This window comes from Syngnathoides biaculeatus, chromosome 20, assembly GCF_019802595.1.
Source record: "Syngnathoides biaculeatus isolate LvHL_M chromosome 20, ASM1980259v1, whole genome shotgun sequence".
Classification (NCBI taxonomy): Eukaryota; Metazoa; Chordata; class Actinopteri; order Syngnathiformes; family Syngnathidae; genus Syngnathoides; species Syngnathoides biaculeatus.
The window spans coordinates 412,532-437,129 of record NC_084659.1 but is presented as its reverse complement, the minus strand read 5'-3'; the positions used below and the strand labels follow the sequence as shown (position 1 = coordinate 437,129).

The 24,598-nt window shown below is 43.2% G+C and overlaps 2 protein-coding genes and 1 long non-coding RNA gene across 14 annotated transcripts in view; 1 reads left to right on the top strand and 2 right to left on the bottom strand.

Moving 5' to 3' along the window:
• The window catches only part of LOC133493841 (uncharacterized), a 150,738-nt gene that overhangs the window by 90,617 nt on the left and 35,523 nt on the right, over positions 1-24,598 (bottom strand). The gene's annotated exons all lie outside the window — the stretch shown is intronic.
• On the bottom strand, positions 2,655-14,193 carry LOC133493806 (golgin subfamily A member 6-like protein 22). Of its 6 annotated transcripts, XM_061807644.1 has the most exons (9): positions 13,055-13,154; positions 12,778-12,842; positions 10,088-10,244; positions 9,072-9,271; positions 4,976-5,293; positions 4,151-4,496; positions 3,886-4,006; positions 3,324-3,736; positions 2,655-3,110 (listed from the first exon to the last, which is right to left on the bottom strand). In XM_061807644.1, the coding sequence occupies exons 5-9, from the start codon at positions 5,229-5,231 to the stop codon at positions 2,891-2,893; spliced, it is 1,356 nt and encodes a 451-aa protein (XP_061663628.1). In that variant the 5' UTR covers positions 5,232-5,293; positions 9,072-9,271; positions 10,088-10,244; positions 12,778-12,842; positions 13,055-13,154; the 3' UTR covers positions 2,655-2,890. The 6 variants fall into 6 exon arrangements, with proteins under 6 accessions (XP_061663628.1, XP_061663629.1, XP_061663626.1 ...); XM_061807642.1 differs by lacking the exon at positions 9,072-9,271 and having other exon boundaries at positions 2,714-3,110; positions 13,055-13,130; XM_061807640.1 differs by lacking the exons at positions 9,072-9,271; positions 13,055-13,154 and having other exon boundaries at positions 2,714-3,110; positions 12,778-12,995.
• LOC133493816 (zinc finger protein OZF-like) overlaps positions 17,311-24,598 on the top strand; it is a 53,771-nt gene continuing 46,483 nt past the window's right edge. Inside the window, exons 1-2 of one of the 7 annotated variants that reach the window (XM_061807692.1) lie at positions 17,311-18,196; positions 23,994-24,145. In XM_061807692.1, coding sequence (XP_061663676.1) covers positions 24,019-24,145 — 127 coding nt within the window. In that variant the 5' untranslated portion in view covers positions 17,311-18,196; positions 23,994-24,018. Of the gene's footprint in view, positions 18,224-23,988; positions 24,146-24,598 lie in introns of all 7 variants that reach the window. The other 6 variants (XM_061807693.1, XM_061807691.1, XM_061807689.1 and 3 more) reach the window with 6 other exon arrangements.

Below are 24,598 nucleotides of genomic sequence, written 5' to 3'. Positions count from 1 at the left end.
ACCAGTGTGTGTTCTTGTGTGTCTTTTTAAGCTCCTCTTGTCAGAGAATCTATGGTCACAAATTGAGAACAAAAAAGGTTTCTCACCAGTGTGAGTTCTTGTGTGTGTTTTAAAGTTTTTCTTGTCAGAGAATCTATGGCCACAAATTAAGCACAAAAAAGGCTACTCACCAGTGTGCATTCTTGTGTATCGTTTTCAGGTTCCTTTCTCTGAGAAGTTTTGACTGCAAACTGAGCAGGAAAAAGGCTTCTCACTGGTGTGTGTTCTTCTGTGTCTTTTTTAGTTGTTCTTGTCAGAGAATCTTTGACAACAAACTGAACATGAAAAAGGTTTCTCACCAGTGTGTGTTATGTGATATTTTAAGTTTCCATTCTGAGTGAATCGTTGACTATAAACTGAGCAGGAAAAATCTCTCTGTCGTGTGTGTATTTTCACGTATTGTTTCATACTGCTCTAAGAAGCAAATGTTTTCCCGCACTGAGAACATTTCCATTGTTTGTTTTTAGAGTGATATGTCATATGACCTTCACACCGTCCATCATCATCAGTGTCAGGAGAGTCTGATGTCATGTCATCACGATCTGATAGTGGCGCTAATGGCCCCGTCACGCCTTGACGTTCTGGTCAGCGTTCTATAGCGTTAAAGGAAACGTTGGTAGTCGCCCATGGTCGCCGGGATAGCACCAGAAGAGCGTTGTTTGAACGCTAGTGAATGTCAATGATCGCTGGGAATCGGCGGAGAGCGCCGATCCGGAAAAAAAGTTTTGAACATGCACAAAAGTTCTCACCGACACCAGCGTTCATCAACGTTTAATTTTAAATGCTCCAGAACGTTCAAGAACATTCGTGGAACGTTTTACTAACGTTCGCCGAGCGTTGCACGCGTTTGGCTATTGTTAGTCAGTCGTTACTCTAGCGTTACTTGGTTGTTACTTAATCATTTGCTTTGGGACTTACTGGCGACCTGTCAACGACCACTGAACAATCCCCTAGCGTACAAAGTGTGTAACTAAAGTCAAACGAAGTCCTTTGGCGTCCACTGAGCGTCATTCGAGCGTTTCCCAAACGTCCACGCATATGGGTATATAAACCGATGCTTTGTAAGCAAGGTTCATTTAATTTTAAGATACAGCAGAGAGCACCTACTATGGAAGATCCAGAAAGACTAAGGAGGCTATATATTCTTGTTATAGCCCAGCATGAAGTAGATGTACTGAACTTGAACATAGCTGAACACATTGAGGGACCTCGCCCGCAGAGAAAAAAACTCCGACGAAGACGACAGTGCTGGATTAAATCATGGATATTAAGGTGTCAAGATTTTGGTCTGTACGACCAATTTATGGTTGAGCTTCGCCGGGAAGATATCAGTTCTTTCACGAACTTCATGCGCATACCACCTGATATGTTTGATGAGATTCTTGGACGTGTCAGAGGCAGATTGACGCAGCAGCACACCTTTTACTGAAAGCCCCTCGAACCTGGCTTGAAATTGGCGGTAACACTGCGACATTTGGCCTCTGGATCTAAGTATGCTGACATGAAGTTTGGATGGCGCATTCCATCGAACACAATCTCCGTCCTTGTCCGTGAAGTGTCCCGGGCGATAACGAGTATCTGGATGAGATGATGACCCCCCAAGCACTCCTGAAGCCTGGCGTGAGATTGCCAACCAGTTCATGACAAGGTGGAACTTCCTTCATTGTTGTGGTGCCCTTGATGACAAACATGTTGCCTGCAGATGCCCTAACTCTTCCGGATCAACCTACTACAACTACACGGGATTCTATTCTGTGGTGATTTTGGCCCTAGTGGACGCAGATAACAAGTTCATCTGGGCAGATGTTGGTAGTAAGTGTTCTTTCACATAATGTCTTTGGTGGTGATTGAATTAGATTATTCTTGGTGTTACTATTTGTACTGTATGTTTGGGTTGATGTAATGATGTGTTTTTCAGGGAAAGGAGCACCGTCCGATGCACAAATCTATAACGGGTCCGAGCTGACAAAATGCATCGATGATGGCTCCATTGGCTTCCCGCCAGCTGAACCCCTGCCCAACAACAACGAGGATGTGCCATACTACCTAATCGGTGACGACGCCTTCGCCTTGAGGTCTAACATGATGAAGCCGTATTCGCACCGTGGTATGATCGACGACGAGAGGGTTTTCAACTACAGGCTGTCAAGGGCACGTCGTGTTGTCGAGAATGGCTTTGGCATCCTTGCCAATAGGTTTCAGGTTCTCCTGACCACTATGAGCCATTCTCCAGCTTCTCATGGTTACTACGTGCCTCTGTTTGCACAATCTCATGTGTATTAGATATCCACGTCAGCAGAACATTCTCATGGACCGTGAGGACGATAATCATCAAGTAATTCGTGGACAATGGAGAACACAGCGCAATCTGGAGGACACCATCAATGTCAGAGGGCCTAACATGAACAGGCAGGGGAAGCGTCAGAGGAACCTTCTGAAACACTGGTGCAACTCGGAGGCTGGTGCTGTTCCATGGCAACTGGATATGATACGAAAACGGTAGTGACATGAACGATGTGTGTTGATGTGTGTATGTTCTCTAATGATAAGTCTTAAAAGAAACAAACATTTAGTGTCAGTTTTAGATCGTTTATTTAAAGAACATACCCCCCCTGAAAAATGAATCACCCGTATAACACCTGTTATTTCCTAAATCACAGAAATAATAGCAAATAAACATGATATAAAACAATTAAAGGAAATGATAATCATAATTACATTTTAATACAAATGCTCGGCCTCATCCAGCACCCCTGAGTTTTAACCTAGATCACCTTCAACTGCATTTAAAAAATAATAATAGGAAATTAACAATTGCCTTTCACTTGGTATTCAAAATATCGTAGTATAGTCAGTATTTCCGATAATGTGACTCACAGCCCTGCTGGTCTTGAATTGTGGGCATGTAGGCAGAGTCCACGGAGTTGAACACTGAAACGGCTTGGGGGGTTGGTGTTCCCCACTCACTGGGAGGTGGCTGCCAACTTCTTTGCTGTGACTGGCACTCGTGCTGACACTGGAACAGCTTCTTGCTCGAGCGGGGTTGCGACGAGGGTGTGTCACCAGTGAAACTGAAAATACATTAAAATTCAAAATGCTCAGATGGCTTCCTAGAGTGGTGATGAGTGATTTTCATCAATGTTTGAACAGATCTAACTCTTTTGACTAACTTTCGTGACAGCTATAAGCCAATTTTAGTCATGATGCAAGTCTGGATATACGAGGGGTTGCCTAATGCACCAATTCTAGTTATAATTAAAAGTAATAGCCATAATTAAGCTCACAATGACTGAATCGAGTCCTGTCTGGAGGGGGCTCTATTGGACCGGTTCTCACTGTCTTCGTCACTTGACTCCGACTCGCAGAAAGGCTTCAGGACCTTGTTGATGCCTTTTCGGGCCCGGCGAAAGTCCTTTGAATTCAGCCCCAACAGCACACTTTTGACGTAGGCGGCGTAGGTGGTCCTTTCGGTGACTGGCTCAGGAGGCGGGAGTTGATCACGCAGCATCGTCAGAATGTCGCCGCTCTCCTTGGACTGCCTCTGGAGGGTCGCAATGTCGGAGGAAACAGACAAGGCTTGGGTGGGTTGACGTTCTGTGACGTTGTCATCAAACTCGTCAACTTCAACCCTCTCCTCCGCCGCGGCCCACTCAGCCTTATCCAGGTCGCCCTGACTTTCGGCTATGATTGCCTTCAACTAGAAATACATGAATTGACACAGGTAAACATGTCGTGTTTGGAAATTGACAATAAACAATTGTACAGACATTCATCTTTCACTTATTAATCAATATTGAAGTATAATTATAGATATAGGATTAGTTCAATATCTGTATCAGCACTTACACTCTTGACGGGCTTCGAGCGGTGGTTGATAGCTTGGTGGAAAAATCCAAATTTCTCTTTTATCCATGTCTCCCTTTCCGTCAACTGTTTCTGGCCATCCTCACTCTTCTTCTTGTCCATCCTGGTAGATATTATAAGCATACGGTCAGAATATACTAAGAACATACGTATATGGTAGGTATATGTTAAGTATATAAATTCCATTATTATTAAATTCAGGGCAATTACTTGAAGAATTTTCCCAAATTTAAACGTAAATACTAACTTTGTGAACATGTCCCTGAGGGACTTGAACCAGGTCCACAAGTGGTCCACACTGATCTGTAGTTCTGTGGCTTTGGTCTCGAGTATCCGTTGCCTCTTCGCCTTGTTCCTGTAATCTGTCTTCAGTGAGTTCCACAGCAGTTCGTTTTGGCGGAAAAACTCCACCAAACTATCCTCAACAGCCCGGTCCAGGATCCTGCAATCCTTTCTCTGCTTCTTTTGTCTCTTTGTCGGACCGCCATCACTGGGGTTTTCATGGTGTTTAGGGTCTCCAGGGGGTGTCACATGGTGCCTTACTTCTCGGACGTGCTCTTCCTCCTGCTGTTCTTTTTCCTCTAAAGAGATTGCTAGTGAAAAGAGGCTTAGCATTCTTACTTGCAGCGCTAGTCACTGAAATCCGCGCCCTACCTTTTTTTTGTCTAGGCGGCATGATTCTGACTGTTCAAACTCACGAGAAGAACTGAAATGACTGAAATTTCCAACGTTTTTGTTCTCGTTCCACTGTAAAAATTACACGCCAGCAAAACGCTATTCTGTCGTTATTCACACGTTAGTCACACGCTCAACACGCTCGTCTAACGTTGACAAATCGCTCGTCGTGCGCCAATGACATGTGAGCACACGCTAATGGTTATTAGGGGTATCTTATTTGGTCGCTGTTCCACATTCTCGTGCGTTAGACACACGTTAAGTCATGCGTTAGACACACGTTAATCACACGCCAGATATGTCATCCGCGTTTGAGAACGCTGAAAAATAGAACGATTGAAATGTTCAGAGAACGTTGACCAGAACGTCATGGTGTGACGGTGCCATAAGGGTCTACCTGGGTGTGAGTCTCCATTGTAGTCTCCATCACCTTCTGTTGTCATGTGTTGACTTGAGCTGCTGCTTGGAGGCTCCGACCCTCTGCTCTCCTCACTTTGACCTTCATCTTCACTCTTCAAAGAGACACAAGTCATTGGAAACTTGGTGATATCCTCCTCTTCCTGTTTGATGTGGTGTTGCACTTCTTCCGCCTTATTTTTAATAAAAATCATCTCCTCTTCTTCTTTAATGTGGTGCACTTCCTCATCCTCCATTTCCTCTTTAATATGAGAGGGCTCTGTTTCCTGCCACTTAGTCCGAAGATTTTCAGTGATGTCTGCAAGCCACAGAAAGACAAACACATGGTTTAGTAACTCTTATTCGTGGGACTTTGATGCTGTGTACGACGGTTTGGAATTATGTTTCAGGTTAATGTGAAATTCAGTGGAGTTTGATACACTGAAAATAATAACATGGGGCAGGTCAACAACACAACAAAAACAACGTGGTAAAAAGTGTAAAATAAACAAGTACTGTAATTTCTCATGTATAATGCGTCCTGAAGTATAATGTGCACCCCCAAAGTTGACCTTAAAATAAAAAAAAATAAAATAAAAAAAAAAAAAAATCTGGAAAACCCATCTACCAATGTACAACATGCACCACTAATTTGCTGCTATCTGTGCGCTCAAAATATTGGGAATTATCTATTCTATTTTGCTAGGTTTGGATTGTACTTGTATTGTTTTACAAAAAGTCATCAGTAATAAAAATCTTCGCGCATGTACTGATGTAGTGATAATATATATCTCGAGTCAGGCCACAGGACACGCTTGTCTTGGTCCCAGTATTTGTCAGAACAGAATCCCTCAATTAACTAAAATAAATGCTCAATGATGGTATAACATTTTATTTACAATGTTGATAACACATATTACAGTCTTAAATAAACTGTTTAACCTAAACTTTTTGCAGAAACATATTTTTGCATTAAATATTTGTGCATAAAACTTTCATGCATAGTGCAGTTTATCCACTACATTAGACATACTTGGCCAAGACTTCAAAAGAAGCATCTGACTCATCTCCAATCTGAAAAAGATCCCTCGTAGCTGCCTTTGGTGCATCACTATCAAAGTCATTATTGATGACTTGGTCCAGTTCCGGTGCCTCCTGGATTGCATCAGGAACAGTGACCCCATCTTGCTCCCACAGCATGTCATCCTCTGTGCCATCCGTGGCGTTTGTGAGGAAACCTTTTTTGAATCCCAAGAGTCTTGGTTCCCTTTATTCTTCATTATTGTCAGTGCTTTGAAGCGAAGGTCCACAATGCTAATACCGTAGCTTCCTGCCCTCCGTTCGGCTACAATTTGTAGCAGCTCTTTTATAGCGTGCTGGTTGTTATCAAAACAACGAGAGCTCAAACTACGTAGAAATGAGCGCTGTGGGCACATTTAAAAACAGCAAGCATTTTAATTGTGTGCGCCCTCCCGTTTCTTTTTTTAACGTACCCATGGCGCTTGTTTCTACGTAGGTTGCGCTCTCGTTTTGAACTGTTGCGTTGCTTCGGGGTTGCCCACTTCTTCAGCAGGAGTAATGACACTTTTCTTTTTAAAGTGGCTGCATAACTAGCCCTTGTAGTCGACATTTTTTTGTCTTAGTTTACATTAAAGCTCAAGTGTCATCCCGATTAACATTCTAAAATAGATATTGTAATGAAAAATACATAACATTATTCACTACAATGTCTAGACAAAAAAATAAGTGAGCGGAGAGCGCATCATTGATGCGCAAAGTTGCAGAAGTGTCTTCTACGATTCTATGATATCCAAGTGGTCGCCATATTGGCTGCTTCCTCCGTCCGTGATGTCACTTCCTCCGTCCGTGATGTCACCCCGTCATTCGCCAATGAAAACACGAGTTGGACCCTACTATGTGAGAAGAACATGCCCCTTCTGACACGGAAGCTCTTTTTGAAAAAGGAAAACGCCACACAACTGAGTGAAGTTAGGGTTAGGGTTAACCGGGGCAATATTACACTATTGCTTGGAGCCCTCGGCGCAATATTGCACTATTGTTTCGAGCCATATACAGATGATATGCGATCACGGCCAAACCCATCCCCGTACGAACCACTTTTGCAGCAGAAACTTGCCATCGCGGCTTATTGCAGCCGGCCGGTGTGGCTTTTGACGGAGCTGAGCAGTGCTACTTTAGGGGGGTGTTCATAGACGCCGCAGTACGCGATGAACAACACAGTCGAGCCGGGGCGCTTTATTGCGCGCACACGGCGGAGTGAGGCATTCATGGCTGGGTTCTTCAGAGCCGCAACTGTCCACAAAGCCCGACACACAGCCTTTGCAGAAGCCGTGATCGTCGAACGCGGCGCCTCAGCCGGTGTGGCATATAATGGAGCCGAATCGTTCTGTTTTTAGGGGGTTGCGCATAGCCGCTGCAGTACGCGATAAACGCTGTCGAGCCGGGATCCTTTACTGTGCACACGTGCTGAGTAAGGCATTCTTGGCTGGGCTCTTCAGATTCGCCGCCGTCCGACGCGCACATCGACAAATTTCGTAGTGGATCTTTTGTTACGTTATGAAAGACCGATTACGTGGTCCGCCCCAAACTATTATTTTTATTTTAGTAGCTGTATACACACCTACCTGTTATGTGAAACCCACGAAGCTCTCGTCCTCTCTACCCGTGCAATCCATTTTTCACAACGAACCGGGCCTCTTGCAAACTTATGAAGGGTAAATCCATTCTCCCGAGTGTTCAAGCAATGTCCAGCAATGCAATGAGCCGGCATTTGGCTAACACAAAAGGAACAATGAGCTACCATCCCGGAGGTAAAACTAATGGAAACAAACGAGTCCACTTGGGGGCGCCGCTGTCCTTTACGTCACTTCCTGCTTCTTCTCGAAAACAAATCCCTCGAGAGGATTTTCATGGCGGGAGTTACAAAAAGCTGTATATGTCAAAATCATGTTTTGTGGTGAAAAAATGCATGGGCCCATATTGGCTGACGTTTTTTTTATTAATAACATACTAAAAATCATCCATTTCATGACAGTCGCCCTTTAAATCAAACTCATGGGCAGCTGTTTCTGATGTTTGGAACAGTAGCAACAAATAAGCTACACTAACGATCATAAAATCCCAAACTGCCGCGAGCAGGTCAGAGAGCTCAGGTTTGTGGCGCACATTTCCGCAATACATAAAAATGTGTAACACAAGACATTGGTTATATTGAAATGTAAACGTACAACTTTTGTTTTTAACAACTATGTACCTGTATACGACTATACAATGTGTTTTTCTTTGTTATTTTTAATCAATACCTAAATATCATGAGTTTGATTTACTTTTTGCTTATTACTTGTTTTTTTGAAAAATGTGCACATTATATATGAGAAATTACGGTATTACGGCTAATACAATGGACCTTGCATACTCGTGGTTTGGGATTTGCAAAACTTTCTGAACAAGTTTTGTATGAAACAGTGGCCTCTTAAAAAAATAAATTCAGCAGCAGTGAAGTAAATACAAAAATCCATCCATCCATTTTCTACTGTTTCTCTGGGTCAGGTCACGGTGGAAGTAGATTCAGCAGCGATACCCAGACTTCACTTTCCCCGGCCACTTCTTCCAACTCTTCTGGAGCGATCCCAAGGTGTTCCCAGACCAGCCGAGAAACATAGTCTCTCCAGCATGTCCAGGGTCATCCCCGGGGTCTCTTTCTGGTGGGACAAGCCCAGAACACCTCACCAGGGAGGCGTCCAGGAGGCATCCCGAACAGATACCCCAGCCACCTCATCAGGCTCCTCTCAATCCGCCCCTCCCGAATGACCGAGCTGCTCACCCTGTCTCTAAGCGAGAGTCCGGACAACCTGTGGAGGAAACCCATTTCGGCCACTTGTACCCGGGATCTTGTTCTTTCGGTCATGACCCACAGCTCGTGCCAATAGGTGAGGGAAGGAACGTGGAGCGACTGCTAAATTGAGAGCTTCATCTTTTGACGTAGCTCCCTCTTCACCACAACGGACCGACACAAAGTCTGCATCAATGCAGACGCTGCACCGATCCATCTGTCAGTCTCCCAACTCCTTTCTTACCCCAAAATACTTGAACTCCTCCACTTGGGACATGGTCTCGTCCCTGACCCGGATAGGGCACGCCAACCTTTTCCAACTGAGGACCATGGTCTTTGATTTGGAGGTGCTCATTCTCATCCCTGCCACTTCACACTCGGCTGCAAACTGCTCCAGTAAGCGTTGGAGATCACGGTCTGATGAAGCCAACAGAACCACATCACCTGCAAAGAGCAGAGATGCGATGCTGAGGCCACCAAACTGGACACACACTCTGCCTCAGCTGCGCCAAAAGAAATGAGTCCGACTTATTGCCTGAAATGCGGACCAAACTGACAGCGGTCGTACAGGGACCGAACAGGCCATATCAGGGGGGTACCCCATACTCCCGAAGAACCCCCCACAAGACTCCCCGAGGGACACGGTCGAGCACCATCTCCAAGTCCACAAAACACATGTAGACTGGTTGGGCGAACTCCAATGCACCCTCGAGGATCCTGCTGAGGATGTAGAGATAGTCCACTGTTCCGCAGCCAGGACGAAAACCACATGCTCCTGGTTCTGAGATTCGACTTCCCAATGGACCCTCCTCTCCAGTACCCCAGAATAGACCTTACCAATGAAGCTGAGGAGTGTGATCCCCCTATTGTTGGAACAAACCCTCCGGTCCCCCTTTTTTTTTTTCTTTCAGCAACCTTTGTCAAAAACGTTTCCAGAATTAGTTGTTCTAACACGTTTGGTGTTTGACCCTTCCTCGCCTGTGGACATGGACTGCCACACTAAATTACAGCAACACCACTAGGACAAACCTTCTCTGCGTCATTTGTGTTGCCGGCATGGCAGAAATCACATGTACAGTATGTCGTGATGAGTGCTCCGCGACCCATATGCAAACACCAAAAGAGCCAGATATGGCTCGCGAGCCTTAGGTTCCCGACCCTTGACCTAAGGTATGTTGTCCATTTTGGAGAAAATTTAAGTACATCAACATTTTGTCCTCTGACTTTAAAAGTTGATAAGCTTGCAATAAGTTCACCAACCTGCTCTGCATAGCACAATTTGAGGCTGCAGATTGAACACAGCGTCCAGTAGTTGACGTTGTGGCTTCTTCTCTTCTTTTGGGCCTGAAAGTTCCTTTTCGTACTCTGCCCTACTTCTTGCACACATTTTCACACAGCGATCACACCACTTTCCACCCTACGTTGGAGGAATGAGAAAAGCAAATGAAAATGGTACATGTGAAACATCAAAATTAGGACATTGTGAGTTAAACAATACATTAGATTAAATGCCAAAGTACCACAATTAACAAGATATCAGTAGAACCTGTAATTATGCGTGGTAAGAAAAACAACACAGAAAGCTTGTGTGTGTTAAAGGTGAATTCAACTCTGAATCAGATATGAAGGAAACATTTGTAGGTCACGATTATCAGCAAAAAATTGATTGCACATTGACGAATTCCCAAGGACAACCCAAGCGGAAATTCCGGAGAAGATTTGTGACGTCACACACAGGAAAACAAAAATGGCCGGAGTGCAAGATCAATTTGAGAATGCTGATAATTCAAGCGACGAACATGATTCTGAAGGGTCCCATGAAGATGGTGAAGAATACGAAGTATATAAAGGGATTAAAGGTTATCTATTTGAGCCAGTTTGACAGAACACAAGTTAAAATGGAGATGGAGCAGCTGGCCATGAAGTTACCTATCCAGCACTGGCAAGATTGCGACCCAGGGAGGAAAACATATTTCGTGTTGGAAACACTGACTGGTGAGCATTTGTGAAGTTCTTTTTTTTTTTTTGGTTGGAGGGGGAGGATAAACAGAAATAATAGATAAATAGAAATGGCTTAGCTATCCTGAATAAATATACTGTAATCCCTCATTTTTCCCCGTTAATAGGTACTAGACCCACCTGCGAAAAGCTAAAAACCGCTAAGTAGGGGTAAATGGCGTTTTGTTTTTTTTTTTTTTTGCTTCATTGGTCCATGTCGTCTTGCTGGGGATGCCGCATTATACCCTATCAATACGGCTTCCCCCTACTGTACTAATGTATGCTGGTGCTTTTTTTTTTTTTATTTGATCTGTTTTGCTTCTTTGGTCCATGTCGTTGCGCCGGGGATGGTGCATTGGTACGTAGCTGGCTTTTTTTTTTTTTTTTTTTAATTGGGGGGGCGCAGAAATTCACAATGGACTGATTCCACGATAGGTGATCCGTGATGTAGAGAGGGTTCACTGTATGAAGTTTTCCGTCTTATTTTAAAATTATGCAAAGGCCTGTATTTTTTCTGAACATTTTGACACCAAGTAGCTGGAGTCTAAATTGGAATATTTTCACAAATTAGGATTTGAAGGAACAAAATCTGTTTAAAACTTTGTTACAATTTGAGAGCAATAGCTGGTCATAACTTGCTTCACCATAAATATATTTTCACATGGGAAACTGATGCCAAATCTTGGGACTTTTTCTGAGAGCCAGAACCGCTCATACCAATTTTAGTCACAATATTCCCAAGATGTCATAAGCAAAACCACTAAACTTTATACTGAAAGGTGTAAACCGGTATCTTGTGGTTTTTTTTTTTTGGCCACTAAATGCTCAAAATAGACGTTTAAACGGGGTGGATGGTTCTGTGGACTGAACTGATAGGGGTCTTTGACCTGTAGATGTTGGTGAATGTGAACAGATTTTTTAAACGTTTTTATTATAGCCACAAGTGTGCTTGTACAAGCTGCATAACCATGGAAACAACAGAAGTAAGTTTTTGTATCGAGCTCGTGCACGTGACGCCACCATTTTCACGGCGCCATATTGCCGGTCAAAAAGAGCTGCTCGACAGTGTGGGGGACATTAAACTGGAGCAGAATATTCACAATGCCCGAGACTTGTTGTGCTGTTTGTTGTTACAACAGACGAGACAGACATTCAAAGAGATCATTCTATGGAATACCAGCTGAAAATACGAGAAAAGATCGATGGATTTCTGCAATTAAACGTGATGGATGGTGTCCAACCAAATACACACAACTGTGTAGCGATCACTTCATTTCAGGGTGGAATTATTCTTCTCAATCTCAAATTCCCATGAAGTACTTATAATGCCAAGTTGGCTCATTTGAGAACAATGCGTTTTAAAAACAAAAACGGGAGGAGGGAGTCTCCAACGTACATGGAAGCATGTTGCAGCCACACGTTAAACCTCTCCCCGACAGATTTTTTTTTTTTTTTTTTAAATATGCATTGTTCTCAAATGAGTTCAATACTTATTTAAAAAAAGAAAATAAACCGTCCATCACACAGAGGTTTATATAGGTTAACATGTGGCCGCCACATGCTTCCGTGTACGGGGGCTGAAGCCTATCCCAGCAATTTATTTTCTTTTTTTAAATACGCATTGGACTCAATAAAAAACATCTGTCACAGAGAGGTTTACCGAAGTTTAACATGTGGCTGTAACACGCTTTGTGTACGGAAGAGCTGACACTTTTTCCTGCTTTTTTTTTTTTTTACATTTTTACAATCATAGTTAATGAATGCGAGTTTGTGTAAAACCAGGAGCCATTTACTGAAAAAATGGTATTTGTATTGAAAAAAATCTGAGTGGCTCCATCACTATGTGGGATTTATTCTTGACTGAGAACAGACCCAGCAACGAAGTATTTGTATGTGTCCAGACTTTTATTCGCATTCAAACTCTTCTGTGTAAATCTCAACGATTTACTCACCAGATACATGTGTATATCCAGTTGTCCAAGACAAGCGGAAGCGAATTTACACTCCAATTTCATATCTGCAAAAACATCGACTTCGGCATTAAATATGGGTCCTCTATGCCAACTGTCTCTCATTTTTCCAAGTACCTTCGTTTATTATCACCTTCTAAATATTTAACTGTATCGGACAAAACTCTGGACGTCGTGCTAAAAAGACACATTTTCGTGTTGTCTCCAACCGACTTAGCAGTGAAGAATGCTTTGCTAGAGCGGCAATATGGCCACTCACGTGATTTCGGTGACGTAGGTGCACGAGCTCTATGGGTTGTTTTCACGTGACGTCACCTGTTGTGCTGCCTCGAACGGTGGCCATTTTCGATCCCTGAGCTCTGTTACTCAAACATAGGCAAGGTGGACAACATTACGTTTTTAACTGCACTTATTGAAGACGCGACCGACAGCACATCAAGCCCAGACTGACGATGAGGCTACAGGGCATAAACACATCATGGGACTCAGAAATGCGTAACAAAGGCGCAGTATTATGCCCTTGATCTTTTACTCTATGTGACAGAAATCACAAAAGGAGGAGCACTTACCTGTATGCTAACACGGAAAACGAAAGAGGGTGGAATATTATTTTTTAATATCGAGGCAAACTCCATTTATTCCATTTTTTTTTTCCAAAAAGTAAAACCTGTATATTAGTTCACCACAGGCAAAGCTAAATGTTTATTATTCGTTTACAATTTTATGACAATGGCAGAAAGACAAAAGAATAAACAAATCCAGTATTTCACAAAATTTTTGAATCTTTCAAGTGGCTAAGAAAAAAAAGGATCTTAAATGTAATGTTTGCCTTCTGAAAAGAGTATCGCTTAAGCTTGTTAGCTTAGCTCAGAGACGCATCAGCACGATGGAGGTTGAGACCGGGCGGCGGGATAGCAGCGTGGGGCACTCGTCCACACCCAGTGGACCCTAACTACCAAAAAACGATGCATTTAATGCAGACACGTAAACGTTTAAGGGTAAAAAGAGTAACTGTGGTGCGTTGTGAGCCCTCATTACGCTGGGTCAAATCTTACCCCATGGATTCTCTCGGGTTAAGCACACTTAAGTGTCAGTCTTGTCGATCCTTACCAGTCGGTGGCGAAAAGAAGACTTTACTTCAGGCTTAATTTCTGCTGAGAGATGTGTTGATCACAAACGCGTCTCTTTGTTAGCAAGCTAAGCTATGCCGAGAAGCTTCGACGTGCAGGAAACAACTCCAACCAGACACGAAGACTGCACGAATTATGTTTTAGTCCATGAAAGTAGTGATCAGGGGGGTCCCGCGTCGAGGATTCACAACATTCAGTCCAAATTCTGGAAGATTTACGATAACCGATCAAGTCTCCAACCACACTGCGATAAGGAAAAAGAAATACCTTGCGCCACAAATATTTAAGGCAACAGATCACCGCTGCTGCCCCTTCAAGATAAAAGCTCATTTTTCGACTCCAGGTGGAGATGCTGGAGTAGAGCGGAACCCACCCAGGAAGTCAACCCACAGCATTGTCATTGTTGAACAACACTTGACCAAACACGAACTCGGTGGGAGAACTAAATCATCACCACAAGACCCTAACCCTATCAAGACGGTCTTGAAACGCAAAGCACCAATTTCGTGCAGAATTGACATGATAACACAGTACAGTACGTGCTTAACCATCAACAATATATCCAGGAACAATACATCCACGTCTCGAAAGACTCTGAACTGACGGCGTTACTAAGAAATGGATTATTGTTATTGTACAGCTAGGTCCCAAATTCACAGCCAGCCACTTGAATTTTGTCAAGATAACCACAAGTTTGTGCCGACCACCTGTCACCTTTTCAGATTGAATGCTTGTGTCCCACTTCCAGGTTTGCATTTGTCTCGAAAAGGGGGCACCACGTTCTTTTTTAAAATGGGTTAATTAAGAAAAAAGGAAGGAAAAACCTTTTATTAATCAGTCTCAGAAATCGAAAGGTTACTACACGTTAAATAGTGAAAGTTTTTGGTTTAGTTCAGAGAAAGCTACGCTCCAACTGATGCTTTATTTGTTGTGACGCCGAAGATTGGATATTACAGTTTTTTGAAAAGGGGAAGCTGGCTTGATTTCTGTCGTCTGGAATGGGTGGTCTGTCGCTTTAAATATTACTGGCGCAGGGGATCCTGGGTAACTTCGCTTACTTTTTCTTCATCTCCTTGCCCTGCAGTCGGAGTGTTGTTCGGCTTGAGTAAATCTTGTACAGAATGTTTTGAGTCCTCGACGCGGGACGCCCCTGGTCTAAAACATAATTCGTGCAATCTTCGTGTCCGGTTGGAGTCGTTTCGTGCACGTTGAAGTTTCTCGGCAAAGTTTAGCTTGCTAACAACGAGACGCGTTTGAGATCACCACTTCCCCCATCAGAAATCAAGCCTGATGGAAAGTCTTCTTCTTTCCGCCACCGACTCGTAAGAAATGACACTTAAGTGTGCTTATAAAACACACCAGCAAATAAAATCTGTCGGCTTTGTCCGGGAGTAAAATAATATTCTCCATTTTCTGAGTCGTTGTTATCCTAACTTGGATTCTGAATCCGGCGGAGTGGTGGACGACTGCTTAGTACACAGTTCTGAAGACTGGGGTTCGTCTCATTTTCCTCCCCAGTGTAGAGTTTGCATGTTCTCTTCGTGTCTGTGTTGGTTTTCTCCTAAAAACTAGGTTTAACATGATCAGAATTTTTGGTGGCGATCAGTGAATTTAAAAAAAACAAACAAAAAAAAAAAACCGATCCGATCATAAAATGAAGCAATTACTTTATTTAAATGACATTGACTACATAAACTTGTGGACATAATTGCATACATTTACAATAAGTAATGCAGCGTGGCGTTGGCCTCACAGTTTTGATGTCCTGCCCGTGTGGAGTTTGCAATTTCTCCCCTTGCCTGCATCGGTTTTCTCCGGGCACGCCAGTTTCCTCCCACATCCCAAAAACATGGAACATTAATTGGACACTCTAAATTGACCCCTCCGTACAGGGCACTTAACCACGCCTCCTGAAGTGACGTCACGCCACGTGCGCTGACGTAAGACAAACAATTCGTAAAAAATGGCAAATACAATACATTGTTAGACATGCAGACGCCATGCTTCTGATTTCATTCAAATCAACGATATATTATAGATTCTAAATATAATACATTCTGAACTGAGAGAGACGCCATGCTTCTGATTTCATTCAATCATTCACACGTAGCAATGTTATGCTAGCGAAGAACGTCTCATTCATTTATACGAGACGTGTATTAAAAATCAAATTTAGGGCATATCTTCGTGCAAACACAGTCTGGTTAAGCTTCGGCCACGAGCCGGCAAGAAAGTGACACGTTTGTGCAGTCCGATCATCGCTAAATATCGCTCAACAAACAATAAGTGTGTCAGTCGTTCACACGTAGCAATGTTATGCTAGCGAAGAACGTCTCATTCATTTATACGAGATGTGTATTAAAAATCAAATATAGGGCATATCTTCGTGCAAACACAGTCTGGTTAAGCTTCGGCTGTGAGCCGGCAAGAAAGCGACATGTTTGTGCAGTCCGATCATCACTAAATATCTCTCAACAAAGTGTGTCAATCGTTCACACGTAGCAGTGTTATGCTAGCGAAGAACTTCGAATTCATTTATACGAGACATGTATTGAAAATCAAATATCGGGCATACCTTCGTGCAAACATATGTGTTCCGGTTGATATTAGATGGATTTAGTTGATGATGTGGTCTTCCACAAAGTTTGATCCATCGAAGGCATTTTTCGGAATGGGTCTTCGGTTTTGGAAAGGGTACGAATCGAACTCCACCAACTAGCCTTTCAGGATACCTGTCGTCATTATTACAAAGTCCTTGACTACACCTCTTAACCATATCTATTGTTAAAGAACCCAAATACGCGATAAAATGCTAACAAAACTTATACTGGGCCATGCAATGTTGTCTGAGAAAATGGCGGGAGCGTAAAGGGGCGTGGTTTATGCAGATCTCTGGCCTCTGATTGGTCATCCATCTGGCAGTTTAGAGTCTTGCGAGAGTGGATGTATTGTTACTGGATATACCTTGTTGATGATTAGGCACATACTGTACTGTGTTGTCATGTCAATTCTGCACGAAATTAATGATTTACCACGATTATTTAAGTCATTGGTTCATGTTGATGTAACTGTAAATTATGTGGCATAGATTACCAAGCAATGGATACAGTTTTGTTGTTGCTTTTTGGGTAGTCAATAAGCGAAATTCCTGCCACTTGGCAGCTGTTGTTCTGTGAATTCCTGAAACTTAACCAAAACCAAACTTTAATTCACTGGCAAAAAAAAGAAACAATCAAAGCAACACAGTTCCCTTTCTTAGTAAACTTAAGTATTAACTCATCAATGTTACAACTGCTTTTCTTGTTTGTGTGTTTGATTTTCCTACGTAAGCTTGTCAGCCCGCTTGTCAAATTTTAAACGTCAATGAGGCCCCTGAGCCCAAAAAAGTTTGCCCACCCCTGCCACTGAGCTGAACGCGTAGGCGGAAAGTGTGCGAGCAGTAATGTCCCTCATTCACATGTCGTTCACAGGTTCTCCCGTGAGTTCGATGCATTCCGATATCTCGGGGGAAAAAATAGCATAAATATGAGGGGTGGTGGCGGCGGCGGAGGGTGTACTCCGAAAAACAGGGGGGAAATAGTCGTTAAAACAGGACAACAAATTGGGGAGATAAACAGAAAATAAAAACGGATTTAAAAAAAATCCAATGCAACACGCTTCAGCAGAAAATCGCACGAAAGAATGGATGCTGATCCAGAACTGGCCCGTTTCAAGATTGTCTTGATATGCTTAGGGTCTTGTGATGATGATTTAGTTCTCTCGCCGCCCGCTACCGCCTGAGTTCACGTCCGGGTCAGGGAACCCAAATTCTTAAACCTGTTTGGTCAAGTGTTGTTGAACATTGACAATGATCTGGGTTGACTTCCTGAGTGGGTTCATCGCTCACTGCACCACGCCACCTGGAGTCGAAAGAAAGGCTTTTATTTTGAATGGGCTGCAGCGGTGATCTGTTGCCTTAAATATTTGTAGCGCAAGTGATCCTGGGCAATAGATTTCTTTTTCTTTCTAGCTATGCGGTAGGAGACTCGATAGGCTTTCGTAAATCTTCCTGAATTTAGATCGACTTTTGTGGATCCTCGACGCGGGACGCCCCTGATCACTACTTTAGTGGACCAAAACACCTTTCATGCAATCTTCGTGTCCGGTTGGAATCGTCTCGTGCACGCTCAAGCTTCTCGACATAGCTGAGCTTGCAAACAAAAAGACGTGTTTGTGATCAACACTTCGCTGAGCAGAGCTCAAGATTGAGGTAGTCTTTCCGCCACCGACTGGTAAGGATTGACAAGACTGACATTAAGGTGTGCTTTAAAAAAAAAAACACATAGCAACAACTAAAATTTTCGGCTTTGTCTGATAGCAAAATGTTCTCGAGTCGTTAATTTTTTTTTCCATGATTGTTATTTGGTTAGCGTGTCTGCCACACAGTTCTGAGGACGGGTTGAAATCCCTTCCTCGGCAGTGTAGCGTTTGCATGTTCTCCTCGTGGATGTGTAGATTTTCTCCTAAAAACTAATTTTAACACGATCAGCAAGTTAAATAAAGGCAGGACTAATTAATCGTCTTATATTTCATGGCAGTAAGTTAATACAGAAATTAATTCATGTACTTTTTATTGCATTCTTGTTCGTGTGTTGTGAGATTTTTCAATTGTAAATATGATAATAAGGGCAGCAGACAAACTGCTGACCTTTTCAGATGCGTCTAGATAAAACATGCGGTTGTAATCAGGAATTGCAAGAGCCGCAGCAGCGGAAAGATGCTGTTTCAAGGAAATGAAGAAGTATCTGCTTCCGTGGTCCAACAAAGAATATTAGAAAGGTTCCGCATACCCTGGTCATTTACCATCTGTCGGAGCGGGTAAGTAAGTTCAGCAAAGTCTGGAACATGATGTCTGGAGTAGTTGCAAAGACCAAGAAAGGCCAGCATGGTTTTGACATTCATTGGTTTTGGGTGATGAAGGATGTCATCTTTGTGAGAGGGAGACATTCTTGTGCCGTGGCGTGAGATCAGTCGTCCGAGAAAGGAAACATGTGGTCGGGCAATCTGAAGTTTGGACTTGGAACACTTCAGGCCAACAGAGGCCAAATGAGAGAGCAAAGACCTGGTGGCTTCAAGACAAGAAGTTTCAGATGGAGCTGCCAGCAAGAGGTCATCCACATACTGCACCAGGAGAACTCCATTAGGCAATTCAAGCGGAGACAGCAACTGACGAAGACAGTTGTTGAAGAGTCCGGTGGAAAGGACAAAAGCTTGAGGCAGGCGATTGTAGGAGTAACAAACACCATTCCAAGTGAAAGCAAAAAATTCCCTCATCGAAGGATGGAGAGGAATGCAAAAGAAAGCATTAGCCAAGTCAATGAAAGTGAAATGAGTGTGGGCTGATGTAATTTGGGAGTGTCGAGTGAGGGTTCGGGACTGGCAAAGTGGGAGTTAAAACAGCCGCATTAATTGCTCGCAGGTCATGGACCATGCGAAACTTTACAGTGTCTTTCTTTTCAACGGGTAAAATTGGTGTGTTATAATCAGATTCAGGAATTTCACATAACACCCCTGCTTTGAGCAGGCAGTCAATTGTATCCGAAATGCCAACCATCCCAGCCTCTTTTCCAGAGTATTGGGGAACATATGTTCGTCCTGGTTTCATGAGAAACGCAACAGGTGAGACATTGCAGAGACCAACATCAGTGGGATTCGTAGACCACAGGGACGCAGGAAGGGAATCAAGAAGTTGACCAGCAAAGTCACTGTCGGTTGTTTCACGTCCATGGTGCCTATCCAGAAACTGGTGCTTCAAAACAGAAGTTGTGAAAAATGTGTTGGACTGAATCCAATAAGTATCAAGGGATGGGGAATAGAGCAATACAGAGTGAAATGAATTTTGCCAATCTGTGGCCTGTGTGCATGTCAGGACAAACGGACCAAGATCTTTCGCTGTGTGCTGAGGCGAAACCATCAAGGAGACATGTGGGTGACAAGGAGGCATAGAAGGATCCGGAGGTTCCGCCATCTTATGCCATTTGAGTTGTCCAGGAGTCAAAAACACCGAAAAGGCAACACCTGCTTTGCCTACAAACAAATCACCCATGTTCAATTTCCATATGTTGTTTTCTTTTTCCTGAAATGCCTCACTATAGATCTCTTCTCCTAATCTGTCATAGTACAGAGTGCAATGCATACAATCAGTTACCATATCATAAGATCTGAGATTACGGACCCAAGGTGACAAGAGAGTCCAAAAGTGCTCAGCCTCGAGCCAACCACTGGAGTCAATATCCACTCTTGCCCAATAGATGTCAGCAGTGGCACATGCCACAGGGCGTTGTTCAACAAGCGGAAACTGGGAGGTGGCACCGGAGGCAGAGGCGGCAGAGCAGCAGTACGTGTTACCATCCGGAAATTCCAGGATAAGTCCATCAGGGCTGCATTTGATGAGAGGGCACGTGGCGATGAGGAGATCTCTTCCCAAATGATTGACTGGACAGTTAGGTGCAAACACAAAAGAATGCAAAAAAAGTCTGTGAAAAACATTGAACAGTCACTGGAGTGATCAATTGCAGGGCAGTTTCTTCACCCTTGAATCAAACAAGTGAGATGGTTTTCCTGGTAAGAGACGTATCAGGTGGCAGGGCTGTGATAGTAGAATGCCAAGCTCCTGTGTCGACCATAAATGATCAAGTTAATCCTCCTACCGTCAGGATCATCAAAGGCTCCTGCAGGCCTAAATGTGAATTCAGGGCACCATCATTGCGGAAACTGTCCACCAGAGGGCGGTAGATACTGCTGGTTTGGCACTGAGGGATAGCCCTGTTTCTGCTGCTGGTGCTGTGTAAGATGTCCTCCCTCTCAGAATTGCTCCTCCGTACAGGGCACTTAACCACGCCTCCTGAAGTGACATCACGCCACGTGCGCTGACGTAAGACAAACAGTAAAAATGGCAAATACAATACAATACATTCTGAACTGACACCATGCTTCTGATTTCATTCAAATCAACGATATATTATAGATTCTAAATACAATACATTCTGAACTGAGAGAGACGCCATGGTTCTGATTTCATTCACACGTAGCAATGTTATGCTAGGGGAGAACGTCTCATTCATTTATATGAGACGTGTATTAAAAATCAAATTTAGGGCATATCTTCGTGCAAACACAGTCTGGTTAACTTCCGGCCGCGAGCCAGCAAGAAATCGATATGTTTGTGCAGTCCGATCATCGTTAAATATCGCTCAACAAAGAATAATTGTGTGAATCGTTCACACGCAGCAGTGTTATGCTAGTGAAGAACTTCGAATTCATTTATACGAGACATGTATTGAAAATCAAATATAGGGCATACCTTCGTGCAAACATATGTGTTCCGGTTGATATTAGATGGATTTAGTTGATGATGCGGTCTTCCACAAAGTTTGATCCATCAAAGGCATTTTTCGGAATGGGTCTTCGGTTTTGGAAAGGGTACGAATCGTACTCCACCAACTAGCCTTTCAGGATACCTGTCGTCACTATTACAAAGTCTGTGACTACACCTCTTAACCATATTTTTTGTTAAATGACCCAAATACGCGATAAAACGCAAACTAAACCTATACTGCACCATGCAATGTTGTCTGAGAAAATGGCGGGAGCAAATACGGGCTTTGGTTTATGCAGATCTCTGGCTTCCGATTGGTCAGTGACGCGGATTGCGCAATATCCACGGAGGGGTCAATTGGTTGTAACCTCGTCGATTGTAGCCACGTGCAGGTTGTTGGCCTCTGCCTCTCCATCCGGACACTTGAGGTCGCTGTCTGCAAGCGCGGGCCCAATGACCAGGCTGTCCACAATTGAAGCACATGTCACGGCCACCAGGGGGCGCACCTCGACCTATGAATGAACCTGCTTGATAAATCATGCACTCAGAACCGACAGAGGGAGATGAGATCACAGCATGAGTGGCTTCTTCCTGATTTTTCAGATATTGCCAATGCAACATAGCACGTTGTGTTTCTGTACTTTTGTGTTTGTCTACCTTAGATTCTTTGTCTTTAGCATATCTCCTCAAATGATGTTTAAGATGTGACAACCTCCGGTCAACCTCAGCACCAGGAAGGTCTGGCTTGGCCTCCATGGCCTGCGCCACAGACTTGGGAACGCCCTTCAAAATAGCTGCTCGGAACACTTGCGAATGCAAGGCGGAGGCCATAGGAGCGTGTCCTGTTTTCAGAGACTAATCAGTGAGGGGACGGTCAACAAAAGCCGCGGCCTCCTCATCTGCTTTGGGAGCAAACACCATATCTGAGATAACACACTCGGGAAGTGGAAACAAAGCGTCCAGTGCTGTAGACAAGGTCAAATAATTTTCTCGTAAACATTTCTAGTAAACATTTCAGCAAGATTCACTTAAGGTTAACTGATGAGTTGGCATGCTTCAAACATGCGTTATACAGTCATGACTAAATATGAGCAGAAGACACACTTCACTTTATCTCGTCAGAAGGGCGGACTATGGTTGATATCAAACCTGTGGTGTGACATCGGGGCTTTCCACTTAGACAAAGGGTTTCTGTCTCAACCGGTTCTAGCTGGCAATGTATTATTACAAAGTGTCCAGTATGCAGTTCATCAAGGTTAGCCTACGTGCAGAGATGCGCTCAAGGATACATCTGGCTAGAGCTGAGGACATGAGGAAATTATGCAGTCATGACTAAATATGGGCATAAGACATACTTCACCTGCTTTAATTAAATGGCTTTATTGTTAAGTCTCTTCCCCACACCGAATATTGAGAGCGTTACTGGACAGAACGGCAGCATGTTTACATTCAACTGCGAGAGAGAGTGGCAGCAATAGTTTGCTAGGCTACTGAAAGGTGAACTGACACATAAAGCAACATGTTTAGTATAATTTTAACGGGAAAAAAAAAGTCAGCTGGAATGGACCCATCCATATTTTAATCACACGTCAGGATGTTGTCGTACATGGAGTTTTGCAACTCCTGCCATGAAAATCCTCTTGAGGCATTTGTGTTTCAGAAGAACCAGGAAGGGGTGTTTTTTTTGCAGTAGCAACATCGAGTGTTTATATTGGTTTATACCTATTGTACTGGTGAAAATTTACTTGGTTTTTTTGTCATTGTGTTAGCCAAAATGCCGGGTCGTCGTATTGCTGGATTTTGCTCGAACACTCGGGAGGATGGATTCACGCTTCACACGTTTCCAAAACACCCAGTGTGTCGTGAAAAATGGATTGCACAGGTGCAAAAGACGAGAGCTTTATGGGTCCTAAATGTAAGGTCGGTGTGTATAGAGCTATTAAAAAAAAATTACAATAGTTGTCGTGGAATAATTTGGCGCACAGTCTCAAGCACATTTTACGTATGGATTTCGAATAAATCCCCTTAATCAAACTGACAACATATAACAAAGCACTTGTATTGCGTTTAAGACAACTTAATCACATACACCTAAAACAATACAACAGAAAACAATAAAATAGAAGTACAAAGACAGTTTAGTAGCTTGTAACACGAGCTAACAAGACATAGTCATCGAACTCGAACAACTTCTCCAAAAGCAGCAATTATAAAAAGCTCCGTCCGCGTCTGACGGCATAATCCTTCTCTCAGAACATAACAAAAGAAAATAATAATAATAATAACTTCATAAAGTACATAAGTCAGGGGCGCTAAATGTGTCAATGTGCGCAGCCAAAGCGTTGTTTGTTGTTCACTGGCGGCCGTGGTGTTGTTTGTCATTTGCCTGACAGGGCTTACCTCGCCTCCTGTACGAAGATAGCTGGTATAGTCTCTGGCAGTCCTGAGACCTTTGTCAGGATAAGTGGCTCAGAAATTTGATTTTGAGTTGTTTTGTTGAATGTTTGTTTCATCACAAACTGTCCATCCTAGAGTAGAAGAAAAAAAATAGCTGTCTTCTTTATCTTTTACGGTTTCCTTTTGTCTTTTTGGTGCTTTGCCATTTTCACCAATGTACTGTGTTCACTGTCTCCAATGTCCATATCTGTATCTTGACAGTATTAAGATGTCTGATTTTTACTTGGTTTTCCCATCCCTCTTATGTAGAGCAGAAAGTGTTGTGATCGTCCTGTGAAAATGTGTGCAAGAACGTCAGAAAAGTACAAGGAAGAAGTTTGTGGACTAGAAAAGGAGGAGAAGCTACAACGTCAACTATTGGACGCTGTGTTCAATCTGCAGCCTCGAATTGTCCTACGCAGAGCAGGTTGGTTCATTTGTCGCATGCATTCTAATTTGAATAACTTTAATATTTATGGGCCCCGTTTGATGATGCATTTTACATTATTATTATTATTGTTATTATTACATTATAACATTATTCACATCCCGCCCTGCAACCTACTGGTGACCAGTTTAGGCTGGAGTCTGTTCACCCAAAGTCAGCTGGGATAGGCTTCAGCGCTCCTGCGACCCTTGTGAGGATAAGCGGCTAAGAAAACGGATGGATGATATACATCTATACACACACACACAGTAAATGGCTGCAGTTCTGAGAACAAAAATCTCTACCAAAAGGATAAACAGAGAAACAAAATGTCTGTAGTAGACCGGCTAGTTCAAAAGTTAGTTTTTCTTTTCTAAACTGCTTCAGTGAAATAATGGTTTAGCAATTGATTTTTGCCACAGCATAACAACATAATTCTCAAATTGGTCCTTT

What these genes read in the sequence shown, in the direction of transcription:
- LOC133493806 (XM_061807640.1), bottom strand. Translation starts at nt 12,900, where the DNA reads ATGAGAGACAGTTGGCATAGAGGACCCATATTTAATGCCGAAGTCGAT. An exon ending in GCTCGAAGCCCGTCAAGAGT is followed by an intron (nt 3,737 to 3,885) that starts GTAAGTGCTGAT and finishes ATGTATTTCTAG; the next exon opens with TTGAAGGCAATCATAGCCGA. An exon ending in CAGGACTCGATTCAGTCATT is followed by an intron (nt 3,111 to 3,323) that starts GTGAGCTTAATT and finishes ATGTATTTTCAG; the next exon opens with TTTCACTGGTGACACACCCT.